Source organism: Rutidosis leptorrhynchoides, chromosome 2, assembly GCF_046630445.1.
Source record: "Rutidosis leptorrhynchoides isolate AG116_Rl617_1_P2 chromosome 2, CSIRO_AGI_Rlap_v1, whole genome shotgun sequence".
In the NCBI taxonomy this organism is placed as follows: Eukaryota; Viridiplantae; Streptophyta; class Magnoliopsida; order Asterales; family Asteraceae; genus Rutidosis; species Rutidosis leptorrhynchoides.
Window position 1 is genome coordinate 663,330,709 of NC_092334.1, and position 15,107 is coordinate 663,345,815.

Genomic DNA, 15,107 nt, shown 5'->3' on the forward strand with positions numbered 1-15,107 from the left:
ATAGATAAATATAGTGTATTTAAATATTATCCTAGTCACCCATATAATTAGTAACCAAATTTAATTAGAATAATTTAACAAGTAGCTGTCAAAACAAATTTAGTTGAAATCTTGGCATGTGTGTATATAAACAAACATATTAATCTTAGCACTTACACCGAAGCCCGTTTTATCAGTTTATTATGATACAACATCATGATCTATATATTAAGATTTTATATATATATAAATAATGGGCAATCTATTTTACCGAATTAAATACTTGAATCACCTTTTGGTTAGCCAATTTGGTTATAAAGCAATTTACGCATAACCGTAAGTATGAAGTTGTAGATATATGGATTATCGTAAAAACTAAAAAAAAAATTAATATTAGTAAGTCCATATATAGCTGTAGATAGAAGATCAGTTTCATAAATCATAGCAGACATATACACCTAATAAAACTATCATCATATCTCAGTTTCGTACATGAAATAATCAATTTCGTGAACAAGAGTCTGTTTAAGTTTGTAAGAAAATTGTATACGAAACTGAAACAACCAAGTATATAATCAATCAAACAGAGGAAGTTAAAACGATCTAACCGAATTGGAGGTTTTAACCGGGCTTGTGTTTGACACAATTCCCTTAAACATATTCTTCGTCTGTTCCCAGGGTACACCGGTCCGAAGCAGCGTACTGCTGGACTTGAATATTTATCTTGATTAGTGACTTGTACTTGCTTAGATAAACCTTGTTTATACGGAGCACTTCGTGCTGATAACGTGTTATAATTCAGTAGGCTTATAACTACCTTTAGTGGATTGGTTCTTGAATATAGACTTTGAAAATCTTAAGAACAAGAGTATATGAGTAAAGAGAGAAAGGAAGAAACACTATGGATGTAAGTGTGAGAAATGGTACATCTTTACAAGCATAACTCATGGGTATTTATACTACAAAAAGATACTATGGAAGTGACCCCAAGTTGACTATAAAATTGTACCAAAATTGACTATCCATACTTGCATTATTGTAGTTCCATACTTGCACAATTATTATTATTATCATAACATCTGCAAATTTGTTGAAATCTTTTGTTCCACAACAACACCCCTGTAAGTCCTTTTTTTTTTTTTTTCCTTTCTTTTAGTTCTCACGAATAGATAGATTCTGAATCGATTTTCAAGTTACAGTTATTGGACATGCATACAGGTGATTATATATGGCAGCGATGAAAGGCATAAAGGGGATGATGATGAAGCCTCACTCATTGATTCCTATTCGTAATGCATCTCGTAGTTCTGTGAGTCTTATCACTAAGCATATATATACATGATATGGCTGGATTGATTGATTATTATAAGTTTTAAAAATTAGGGCTCCGATCTTGCTCATAGTATAAAAGAAAAACTAGAAAAAAGCAAAACTTTTTTTTTTTTAATAAAATTATCATCAAGTGTTGTAGTAGAGTGTAATAACTAGTCAATTACCAAGTAAGGAGTGAGCTTTTACATTATATGTGATTGCTAATTCTTGGATTTGAGGTTTCGTTTCTGATATGTTTTGTGCAAGTGCAACCACATACACCTTTTTTTTTAGTTCAATTCTTTATTAATAATGTAATAATTGGCATTAAGAAAAGATTTGTGGTTGAATTTCAACTTCAAATTTTAACTTGGCTTTGTTGTTAGCTTAAAAATTTTGTATTTTAACTTATTACTTACAATGTTGTTCGATATTCAGGCTTCATTCCATAATCCTTGGGATGATAATTCTCTCCAGGCTTCGTTACGAAATCCTTGGGATGATAATCCTCATCATGATACTTACAATCCAAATAACAACACTCTTGCTAATGCTAATGAATTCAACAAAACAAAACGATTCAGTTTAATCCTCCCCAGAAGCACAGAGTCACTAAGTGGGATGAAAAAAGGGAAAAATCTCAAAAAATCGGGTGTGATACTCGAAACCGGAGTTGTTCTTCTGAAGAATTACGTCAGCGTGAGTGATCAGGTATATCTTTGGTTGGTAAACTTAACATTATAGTTATATTGTTGTATGCTAAAGAAATGAAAGATCTCTTATTTTTCTTACTTACTTTCGGATACATATAATGTTTGATTACCTAAAAATATGATATGCTATAATCCTACTTGCTCTTAGGTTAAAATAGTGAATACTTGTCAACAATTTGGCATGGGTCGCGGGGGATTCTACCAACCTATAACCAATAATGGAGGAAAAATGAACTTACATATGATGTGCTTTGGTCGAAATTGGGACCCAAAAACAAAGTATAATTCAAAATACAGAAGCGATGGTTCTCATGCACTACCCCTTCCTCATCAACTCATTTCATTGGCTGAAACCTCAATTAAAGATTCTCAAGCATATGATGATCGCATGCCTTCAATGGACCCAGACATTTGCGTTGTCAATTTTTATACTTCCACCGGCAAACTTGGTCTTCATCAGGTTTTTTTTACCCACTTGACCTTTTATCATGGTAGTTACGTTTATATATTTAGCCATCACAAGATAGCCCAGTGGTTTGGCCCTGAGTTCTTTACAAGAGGTCTCAGGTTCGGTTCGAATCCTGTTTAGGACGAATATATTGTGGTGGCCAGGGAAGGGTTGGAAACAGCCGGGGAGTAATCTTGTCAGGCTGTGTACATCAGAGTATGGGGTCGGTTTACTCACCTTCTCGGGTAGCCCTAACCCATAAACAGTGTTTAAGTTAGTAATATTTTTTTAGACTATGATACGCATGTGAAAGACCTCGACTCATTTATAGATATGTATCCCTTAAAATATTCAGTGTTAGTTTTATTGTATATTATATTTGTTGTGTATATTAATTATGTATCCACAATGCAGGATCGGGATGAAAGCGAAAGTAGTTTGAAAAAAGGGTTGCCGGTGGTTTCCATCTCCATTGGTGACTCTGCAAAATTTTTGTATGGTAATAGTAGAGAAGTGGGCAAGGCAAAGGTGGTTTTGTTGGAATCGGGGGACGTATTGATATTTGGGGGAAAGTCTAGACTTGTATATCATGGGGTGACGAAAATCATCCCGAATTCAGCTCCTTTGTCGTTGCTTCAACAAGTCAAGCTTAGACCTGGCCGTCTTAACCTTACACTCAGACAATATTGAATCTTCTGAATCGGTTACGAGTTTCTTTAGATTCAGTAACGAGTCGTCTTAACCTTAAGTTTAAGTTTGGACCTTGGTTTTTATTTTACAAGTTGTTTTATTAAATATTTAACTAGGTTTTGAGGGGGGGGAAAAAAAAAAAAAAAAAAAAAAAAAAAAAACAGCAAATGTGAAAAGTAAGGTTCTTGAATTTGGACTCAGTTCTGTTACCTTCATAAGCATAGCAGTTGCCATTGGTTTTTTTTTTTTTTTTTTTTTACTAGATCATTTTCTGAACTACTTAGATACTTGAAAACTCACTAAACCCATCTCAAATAACGCAATAGTTACACTTACAAGGAATGGATACCAAAAATCAAAATTTATCAATGCTAGACTACTAACCTTAAATAAATTGAAGGAAGACCAAGTGACCAACTCTTTATGCAAATATTCCAATCAAGATTGTTAGCCGGTTTATCAGTAAGAAGCATTCACAAATACAAATTTGTGTAAAAGAAAGATTGAATTGTTTAATAGAACATATATACCCTTGAAAATGGTATTGCACGAGGTGGTGATTTGTACACCACCAATTTTTATTCATACACCACCAAACATGCTTTACAGTGTAGTAGTGGTAAGTTAACAAAAAAAGCTTGTAAGGGTTGGGATAACTCAGTTAGGCTGCTGTAAAAGTACTCATCTTCTTCGGGTAATAAGAACAAGGAAAATTTTATACAATTCCTAACCAAGAATAGGCATAAGAATACAGTGCGTGTGTATCAAACGGATCAGTCGACCTGGTCTACGAATCTATTCTAACTATCAACGAATTCTTCCAATTTTAGGCGAACTCATTTAACACAAGCAATACAGATCTATATGTTTCATTCAACAACAATAGATATGTCCAAGTGCACAAAAATGACGATTAAACCAAACAAACCAACAACTTATTTTCCAAAAAACCAAACCAATCAAACCTAGTCTGGTTTCAGTTCACTAGTTCGAACTTGTAACAGCTTTTTACAAACCATAACCAAATGTTCCATTTCAATAAGAAAATTTCCCATTTTTGCAAGTAGTGTATGTTAACAGATGTACTAATGAATTGTCACAGATCAAAAGTCTTCCCCTTTCACTTACAAATTAGAAACCAACGATCACTGATAGATATCAGCTTGTCATCTTCCTTCCAGCCCATCAAGGCCCAAGCGAAGCCCAATGTCTAGGGTTAGAGAAATAATAAATAGAAGTAACCATGGTTGTATTTGGGCAGTCATGAATTAAGTATGTGTTTGGCTCTTTGAGCTTGGGCAGGAAGTAAGCTATGGAGCTTCTTCTCTGATTAGGCAGAGTGTTTTCCGTTTGTATATTATATATGTTGTGTATATTAACACGTCCGTGCACAAGATGCGTTTCAAATCATCCACTTGCTCCTCGAGGTTACACACGTTACTTTTCATCTGCATTTGTAATATTTGTGAGTTTCATTGTGGCTGGAGTTAAATCGTTTAAAATTTTGTACCAAATCCTGAATTTTTGTAAGTTTTTCACGGTTGATCTGAGATGAGACCCCTGACAGGTTTTTGTTTGATGAAACATCGCTTGTCCCTTCGTATCGATTTTTAACACTTTCCTCGGTAGGTGTTTTATTAATATTAATAATTTTAACTTTAATTAATTTTCAAAACCTCCATTATTTATAATCTTTTTCTAACAATGCATAACAAAGGATTTCGGGGCAACCCAACCAGACACGTACCAAAAAAAAAAACATTTTGACCCGTTACACAACCCATATGCCCAGACATATTGCCACCTCTTAGAGAAACACACGATTTTACCTCTGGTGTTGACGTAGAACTCTGCGTAGTATTGGTTTCTTCAGAATATTCGGATGCAGTAATCTTCGTATCCATCTTCAAAACTCTACCTTTTTTACCTTTGCTAAGTAAACTACACTTCAAATGCTGCTTATTTGACTGCTTTCTTGATTTACTACAATCTACAGACGACATATGCAGACGAGATCGCCTCTCACTATTCTCATTTTTGCACCTTATTATATCTAGAACCGTTATCAAAAAGTTTTGCAGGTTTCATTTTAACAATTTGATCGTTGTGAATTTGATGATCGTTGTCTGAAGATGTTTCTGTTGTATCCACTCGTTCACCGTTTATAACTTCAACATTGTCCATTGCCTCTAATATATGCTTAAGAGCCCTAAGATCCTTTCCCGATCGTGCAAAATCAAGATTCTTCAATCTTTTATCTACATCACCGTAAACAGAAGACACGGTAGCCCGTCTTTGAACTGGCAAGATTTTGATCTTGAAAGTTGTCTCCCTTCATCACAGTACCGTTTACTTGACTCTTTTTTAAAGATAGTTGTATTATGTGATAAAGCGCGGGCCTCTCTATACAACGAGTCTTTGACTACATCTCGAAGGTCAACACTTTGATGGTTCGTTTGTTTATAGATACTCGAATCTAGATAACCGAAAGAAGATGGTGGAGACCATGAAAAGAAAGAGTCTTTCGATGAGATTCAGTTGATGCCCGATTATTTTCTTTGAATAAAAATGTCATTTTTATTATTTAACTTACAAAATTTAATAACAGCAATTAGTGTTTGTATTGATAACAGTACATTAAACAAACTAAAGCGAATTGAACTTACCGTTATGGGGGTACTGTGGTATATAATACTTGAATCTCTGTCAGGTGTCCTTTTGCTGAAAAGCATACTGCCTGCATGTAATTTTTGGTGAATTGCAATGAGACGCATTATAATGACATCGTTAGAGGCGATAAATGAGTGTGTTCGTGCACACGCACAAATACAAAAGTTGCATAGATTAGCTGCTAACGAGTAAAAATTTTCAAAGATTAGTTTGGAATACACTAGATATGGCAAATTTGACCCATTTGGCTAGAACTGGGTTGATTTGGATACAGGTTATATGGGTTGAACAAGACAAAAGTTATCCAAATGCATAAAACTTCCAAAACACATTACCTAAACTGTTTGATTATGGTTTCGGAAAATTGGACACTTGAGTCACAAAGCAACAAACTTTTGATTGATCATTGACCAGTAGATGCATTACACACATATTGTTAGCCTAATCTTTTAAAAATAGGGGCAAAAATCAAAACAATCAACATTCACTAGTTAAGGTCGTTGCATAAATATCAATAAGACACTAACCGTAGACAAAATCAGCATGGATAACTTAAAAATTAGCGGGGCGAGACCTCTTTGGACAGTGGCCAAGATTACGATTTTCGACAAATATAGGTTGACGGTTCTGTTGGAAGCTTCGACGAGCCCAACACACCCACTATAGAGGACCTAGACTATACTAGACTCACTACACCAACACTTTGACGTTGGTTAGCCTTTAATTTTATAAATCCTTAGTGCACAATGTACTTAGGCGACAGTGTCGACCATATATCTTTAGGCGGTATAACCGACCATGTATTACTTAGGCGGCAGAGCCGACCATATAATAAGAACAACAAAAGTGCACTAAGAACTTAAACACAAACTAAGGCTTGATCGGGAAACTTAATAAAAACACTTATATTAAATTACAATTACAATATTACTTACAAGCTTTCTCTTCTCTACTTTCGCTAACTCACACTCTTCTTCTCTTCTTCACAACTCACTTCTTATTTCACTCTCACAACTTTCACAACTTACTTCACACTCTACAAATGAAATCGTCACCCTTATTTATACTACTCCATAGAAGTTTCTAGAAACTAGATATTTCCATGGATATATATAAATATCTAGATATTTTTATACATATAAATATCTAGATATTTCTTACACACATAAATATCTAGATTTTTCTTTACATTTTAATATCTAGATATTTTTCATATACGTATTAATATCTAGATATTTTACCCATATACATATACTAATTCCATATTATTCTAAATTTGCATTGTATTTTAACACTCCCCCTCAATGCAAATTTTCTTCCAACGATGTCTTGCAGACCATTCCAAGTGCTTCTCTGAATTTTGTAAACTTCGGTTTACTTAGGCTCTTGGTGAATATATCTGCAACCTGTTCATCTGTCTTTGTTGGCATCATCTTGATCTCTCCTTCAAGGACCTTCTCGCGAACATAGTGATAGTGCACTTCTATATGTTTTGTTCTCGCATGAAAGACTGGATTTTCTGCTAGACGAATAGCTGATAGGTTATCGCAGAAAAGCTTTACTTGATAATCTGTTGATTGATGAAGATCTTCCATTAGTTGCTTCAACCACATAATTTCTTGTGTTGCTGATGCTGCCGATCGATATTCTGCTTCAGTGGTTGACAAGGATACTGTTGGTTGTCTCTTGCTGCACCATGATATTACTCCCGATCCAAGACTAAACATGTATCCAGTTGTTGACCGTCGTGTATCATAGTCTCCAGCGTAATCGGCGTCACAATATCCAGTCACGTGACATTCTTTTGTTTTCTTGTATAAAATACCAAAGTTAATAGTGCCTTTAACATACCTTAAGATGCATCGTACAACATCAAGGTGAGGCTTCTTCGGATTGCTCATGTATCGACTAACCACTCCAACTGCATAAGATATATCTGGCCGGCTTATTGTGAGATAAATAAGACTTCCGACCATCTTTCGATACATGGTAACATCTTGAAGACATTTTCCTTCATCTGCTCGTAGTTTTGTATTCGGATCCATCGGAGTTGAGATAGGTTTGCAATTAAGCATTCCGTACTTTTGTAAAAGATCTCGCGCATATTTCTGTTGTCCCAGAAATAATCCTTCTCTTTTCTGCTCTATTTCGAGTCCAAGAAAATGTTTGAGTTCTCCAAGCTCCTTCATATGAAATCTGATAGACAGATTCTCCCTTGTTCTTTGGATCTCCTCATAGTGATCTCCCGTGATGATTAAGTCATCCACATATACTAGCACTATGGCTAGTTTTCCTTGATCTTGTTTCACAAATAAACTAGAATCTGAAGGAGCAACTGTGAAACCACTTTGTACTAAGAACTCGCCAATCTTCCCGTACCAAGCTCTTGGAGCCTGCTTCAAGCCGTATAGTGCTTTCTTTAATTTGAAGACATGCTCAGGATGGATCTTGTTCTCAAAGCCTCTTGGTTGCTCCATATAAATGTCTCTGTCAAGTTCTCCATGTAAGAAAGCGTTCTTGACATCCATCTGCCATAACTTCCAAGATTTGCTAGCAGCTAAAGCTAGTAGAGCTCGAATTGTTGTTATCTTCGCCACTGGACTAAACGTTTCTTCATAATCCAGCCCATATTGTTGAGAAAAACCTCTAGCAACAAGTCGAGCTTTATACCTTTCAATGGAGCCATCTGATCGAGTCTTCACCTTGTAAACCCATTTACAAGATATTGGTTTTACATCTTTTGGCTTTGGAACTAAACTCCATGTCTGGTTTTCTTTTAGTGCATTAATTTCTTCTTCCATCGCTTTCTGCCATTCTTGACTTTGTGCTGCTTCTTCATAAGTGGAAGGCTCAATAGGTATTGATTCATCCACATGAGCAGCATTGGCATACCTCGGATTAGGTTTCCTCGACCTTGTTGATCTCCGTAATTCTTGCACATGCTCCTCGGCATCCATTTGGCTTGGACGAACCTCTTCGGATGTAGATTGATGTACCCCAGTTTTCCATGGACTCGTTTCCTTAGAGTACGATCCATCTCCTTCTTTAATTGGATCCGATATGTGCTCTTTATGTTCTTCTTTTTCTTCTGGACCTTCTTCTAATCCATGAGATTCTGGAAGCTCTATCTTTTGAGGTGACCACCATGAAGAAGCTTCATCAAATACCACATTTCTTGAAGTATGACACTTCCCAGTATTTGGATCACAACATCTCCATCCTTTTCTTGATTCATCATAACCGACAAAAATGCACCGAATTGCCTTCTTATCAAATTTGCTTCGTAGATGATCTGGTACGAAGACGTAGCATACACATCCAAAAACCTTGAGATGGTTGACGGTTGGCTTGATCTTCCATAATCTTTCATATGGTGAAATATATCCCAACTTTGTTTGTGGGAGTCTGTTAATCACGTATGAAGCCGTCCTCATACATTCGGCCCAAAATTTTCCTGGTACATTCTTACCATGAAGCATACTTCGACAGGTTTCAGCAAGATGACGATTCTTACGTTCTGCCACTCCATTCTGTTGTGGAGTATTTGGGCAAGTTAATTGCCTTATGATCTTGTGCTTCTTAAGATAGATATTGAACTCGGTTGATAAATATTCTCCTCCATTATCTGTGCGTAAGCATCGAATCTTAGTATTGAGCTCACTTTCTACCTTGTTCTTGAACTCTTTAAACTTCAGAAAAGTCTCCGACTTCTCCTTCATGAAGTAAACCCACACATATCTTGAGAAGTCATCAATGAATGTCACCATATATTTCATACCTCCAAGTGATGTTTGTTTCACTGGGCCGAAAACATCTGAGTGTATGAGCTCTAGTGGTGTCTTGGACTGATGCGCTGACTCCTTGAATGGCAATTGGTGAGCTTTGCCAAATTGACATCCAGCACATATTGTATCTGTTCGGATATCAATTTGAGGAAGCCCATTTACTATGCGTTTTACCATCATCTCCTTTAACTTGTTGTAGCCCACATGCCCAAGACGTTTATGCCAAAGATTAGCCGTCTCATTTTTTCGAGTCTTATCCACATAAGCTGTTTCAGCAGATAATACATAGACCGATTCTATTCTTCTTCCATGCATAACTGGATTGCCAACCACCTTTACTCTCTTGAATACGGACACATCTTCTGGTCCAAATAGCACATAGTTCCCTTCTGCTGTCAATTGTGGTACTGACAGTAAATTCTTCTTTAGGCCAGGGACAAGATACACCTTCTCGAGTTGGAGCTTATGAGAGTCGCCTTCATTTGGAATTATTGTCTTTCCAATGTGAGAAATAGACAACCTTGAATTGTCGGCTGTCAACACGACTCTCTTTCCTTTGTAATCCTCCATTTCTTGCAGCTTCGTCTCATCATTGGTCATATGATTTGAGCACCCAGAATCAAAGATCCAATCATCTTTGTAGTTTATTTTTGACTTTAAGGTTGCTGCAAGAGCTTGATCATCCATGTCAGCTTCAACGGAGAGTCCTGCTTCTGCATCCCATGTTTCCTCATTAATGGTTGCTTCGAATGTGACCTCTTTCTTCTCATCTCTTGCGGCGGCCACATTTCCTTCAAAAGTTCGCCTTCTGGGGAATCTACAATCTCGAGCAAAATGACCCTTCTTGCCACAATTGAAGCATTCACCATTCTTTCTCTTACCATTTTTCCCGTATTGTTGGCGATGATCTCTTCTTCCTTGTTGAGCTCCCCCTGAAGCGTTGCCTTTTGATTTTGGGTGACCCTTCCACCCATATGTCTTACTTTCTTTCATCGCCTCTTGTTTTCGAGATGTTGCTTTCTTCTTATTTGTGAAGAGTGCATCTTCTCCGTCTTTTATGGTTACTTCATTCATCTGCTTGGCTAATGCTTCTTGATTAGCCAATAAATTCTCCAGCTCTATTAATGATGGTTGAGTAGGCCATCCTCTCACAGCGGCTATAAATCCATTATACTCGGATCTTAAGCCATGGATGATAATTCTCTTCATCCTTGCATAACTCACTTTCTCTTCAGGAGCAAGTTGAGATATCTCACGACAAATAGATTTCACCTTGGTGAAATACTGAGAAATAGATAGACTTCCTTGTGAGATACCTGCGAGCTCATTTTCCAAGAGCTGGAGGCGTGCTTCATTCTTCTTTGAAAATAATTTTTCAAAAGTTTCCCAAGCTGCCTTTGGTGTTTTCTCGTCACGGATGTGCTCCAATAGATCCTCCTCGATTGTAGTCTTCAATATAAATAAAGCCTTCCCGGCCTTGATGTTCCATTTTCTTAAGGCTTCAGCATTTTCTTTCGGTGGAGGCGTTGTGTCACTGCCAGCAACTATTTCCCATAAATCATGTCCTTGTAGGTAGGATTCTATACAAGTCCGCCAATAACCATAGTTGTGGTTATTGAGACTCTTGATTCCACTGCTCGTACTTGCAAGATCTGCCATCATGACGTCCAACGTCCAATAAGCTTGGTCCTAGACCGATGAGCTTTCACAGTTCCTAACTGTGCTCCGACAGAATCTCCCTTAGGGCCTTGGTGTAAACAAGACGATGTAAACCTCCAACGTTTACCGATGAGTACCTCCACTAGCAATGATCCCGAACGACCTGCTCTGATACCAATTGTTGGAAGCTTCGACGAGCCCAACACACCCACTATAGAGGACCTAGACTATACCAGACTCACTACACCAACACTTTGACGTTGGTTAGCCTTTAATTTTATAAATCCTTAGTGCACAATGTACTTAGGCGACAGTGTCGACCATATATCTTTAGGCGGTATAACCGACCATGTATTACTTAGGCGGCAGAGCCGACCATATAATAAGAACAACAAAAGTGCACTAAGAACTTAAACACAAACTAAGGCTTGATCGGGAAACTTAATAAAAACACTTATATTAAATTACAATTACAATATTACTTACAAGCTTTCTCTTCTCTACTTTCGCTAACTCACACTCTTCTTCTCTTCTTCACAACCCACTTCTTATTTCACTCTCACAACTTTCACAACTTACTTCACACTCTACAAATGAAATCGTCACCCTTATTTATACTACTCTATGGAAGTTTCTAGAAACTAGATATTTCCATGGATATATATAAATATCTAGATATTTTTATACATATAAATATCTAGATATTTCTTACACACATAAATATCTAGATTTTTCTTTACATTTTAATATCTAGATATTGTTCATATACATATTAATATCTAGATATTTTACCCATATACATGTACTAATTCCATATTATTCTAAATTTACATTGTATTTTAACAGGTTCAACATATCAAAGACACCAGTCATACATCCTATTTGCTTCCGAAAATCGTTATTATCATCTGCTAATGAACGCAAATACAGAGTAGTTGGAAGCAATGGGGTGCTACTGCAATACAATGCATATCACTATTCCTACATTACTATAATAATATTCCCTCCACAAAGATTAAATCATATTTTGAATTTTTGTGATGAAGTTTTACCATTTGTTACATTAAAATGGATCTTGAACAAAATCCTTTGACCATTCTAAAAGTCAATAAATTCAGTCAACCCTTCTCCATTTCTCTCAAACAAAATCACACTCTTAAATCTCATAGATGTGTAATTAATCCACCATTTTCTCATTCCTGCGATCTCAATAATGATTTTCAAACAATATAAGCCAAAATAAGAATCAATAAAAATTCTTGGTCTCTAGTTTTAGGTGATGTTGTTCCCATTTTATGTTTCTTTTGGTTGGTTCTTTATCATGTTAGCAGGTAGTTTTTTAATTTAGTTGGGTGTTAGTTTTTAGGTTGGCTCCTTTAGTCCTTAGTGATTTTGTTGTCCGGTTGAGTCCTTTTGATGTCTGTGAGTCGTTTGGCCTCCTTCTTTTTGAGGGAGTGTCTCGGTTAATATAAGTTATCTTGCTTTTTTGAAAAATAAAATAATAATAAAAAAATAAAAATAAAAAATCATCAATGCAAATTAAAAAGAACCCATAAAAAAAATATCAAATCTTTTACACTAAAAGAGACGCAAATTTAAATGGGGTATCAAAAAGGGTTATGTCCTTTGACCAAAGTGGTCTAAAGAAGTCAAACAAATTTTTTTATCATCATTACGTTAACTTTGAGTTTTGAATTGTTACTCTCACTTTCATCCACGTGTAATCATTTTAGTGCCACATCTTAATTATAAGGGTGATGATATACGCAGAACTTATTTTTATTATGCAGAGAGTATAACACTACACTGTAAAACATGATAGTTGTATACATAATAAAAATGAGTTATGTACATATCATTCTCGGTTCTCCTAATTATAATGAGTTGCTAATTATAAGGAATGACTTTTAAGGTTACTCGTTTCCCAATACTCTTTTTAACTAAACTGTATAAATTCTACTCGTATTAAAAATTACTCCACAGTAGAGTAGTTTTTACACATAATTATAAAAAAATCAATAAACGTAAAAGTTAATTAAATATATCAAACTAACTGGATAACATATCCTTACGTGGTTTATGGACCACCTTTATGTTTTGTAAATATTTTAAAAATATATTTAATTTAAAAATAAATTAGTTTACGTTAACGTTTATGTTTCTTAGAGCACTAGGAGTCGTTCAGTGTTAAATTTAACACCGGATTTAACACTGAGGTCAAAACAGGGAAAATCGTTCAGTGTTAAATCTCATTGTTAAATCATTATTAAATTATTATTTAACTTATTTTTATATATTTTTATCTATTATTTATTTAATATAATTATAATTATAAATTATAAACTATACAAATAAATAATTCTTTTATTAGAAATATTTATTATTATAAATTATAAGTATTTAAAGAAAATTCAGCCCAAAATATAATGAGCCCAACTGTTTTGGGCATTTTTTGGCCCAACTTTAAACCTATCTATTTATATTTATATTATTTATATTTACTCCGTCCATCGTCTTCTTCACGCAGTCTTCTTCACGCAATCCTTACCTGCAAAACAAATAAATTACAGCAGCAACAACAAAGAAAAAAAAGAAAGAAAAAAAAAAAAAGGAAAAGAAGAAGAATTTTTTTTTAACATTGAGGCTAAAACCACCGTCGCCTGGCTAACGGTGAAATCCGACGCCGGAGTTTAACGGCGAATTAACGGCGGGCCGGAGTGGGGATTCCCACCGTCCCCACCGTTAAATATGTTTAACGCCGAAAAAAGGCTTCGACTCCTGGAGCTCTTATTATGTTTACCAAGGCCATCTTAACAATTTGAAGGCTCTAGGCGAAAACAAAATGGACCATCACACACGTTTAATTTTTTAATTCACATAAAAAGATAATACTTAAATTTATCAATTTGTATATACTTACAATGCATTAAACTATTTAAAATAACAATATTACAACTTTAATTGACAATTTTTTATTTAACTAAATAGAATATTTTGAGAAATATAATTATACTAGTGAAATGACCCGTTGATCCACGGGTTTGTTTAAACGAAACAGTTTAATGATATGTTTTAGGTATTAAGTGAACGTAAATGCTAAAGCCATTAAGTTTAAAGACCCGTGGAACCACAGAGTCCGACTAAGAAACTTGTCAGCTGAACATTTCATCAAACACCTAAAATGCATATTAAACAATCCACATCCAATCATAAGAGATAATATTTGTTGTCATTTTATTTTAAAAGTATAAATTAAAATATAAATTTAGAATTGGTTTCCTTCTACCTAGCTTTTATATTTTCTCGTACTCAATTCAAAATTATTAATTAAAATAATTCAAAATTATTTAAATTTAATAATAAAAATAATTATTAATAACATTTAAAAATAATAATTAATTAATATGATTTAATTTTAATTCAAAATTATTATGTTAATGAGCTTTAAGTGTAAAACTTAAAATAGAAATGAAAAAGTAAATGTAAAACTTAAGAATAGAAAATATAAACATAAAAATGCAAACAAAAAACGTAAATATAAACGTAAACGAAAATAAGAACATAAACGAAAACTAACGAAAACGTAAAGAACGTAAACGGAAGCATAAGTTTAGAACGTATACATAAAACGGCATAATAGAAGTTATCTACTTATTCTTTTTTTTTTTCTATTTATGGTAGTGGCCAATTAATTTGGAACATCTCAAAATGGAATAGTGCACAATAAATTAGGAACGGAGAGAGTAATATTTAAAAAATTTTTAATATTAATTTTATTTATTAATCGTTATTTAAATTTACATAGTAATTATGAGGTAATAATTACCTTATATATAATATTTTAATTTTAAT

At 34.6% G+C, this 15,107-nt stretch overlaps 1 protein-coding gene across 1 annotated transcript; it reads left to right on the forward strand.

Moving 5' to 3' along the window:
- The first annotated feature begins 1,207 nt into the window (after positions 1-1,207).
- LOC139890226 (DNA N(6)-methyladenine demethylase ALKBH1D-like) lies at positions 1,208-3,141 on the forward strand. The gene is made up of 4 exons (XM_071873122.1): positions 1,208-1,288; positions 1,729-2,001; positions 2,152-2,463; positions 2,866-3,141. Exons 1-4 carry the CDS (start codon positions 1,208-1,210, stop codon positions 3,139-3,141), a joined length of 942 nt encoding a protein of 313 aa, XP_071729223.1.
- Positions 3,142-15,107: the final 11,966 nt, after the last annotated feature.

Bases quoted from the DNA above. Each gene is read 5' to 3' on its own strand.
- LOC139890226 (XM_071873122.1), top strand. From the start codon at position 1,208: ATGGCAGCGATGAAAGGCATAAAGGGGATGATGATGAAGCCTCACTCA. The intron at 1,289-1,728 runs GTGAGTCTTATC...TTCGATATTCAG, and splicing joins GTAATGCATCTCGTAGTTCT to GCTTCATTCCATAATCCTTG. The intron at 2,464-2,865 runs GTTTTTTTTACC...TCCACAATGCAG, and splicing joins GCAAACTTGGTCTTCATCAG to GATCGGGATGAAAGCGAAAG.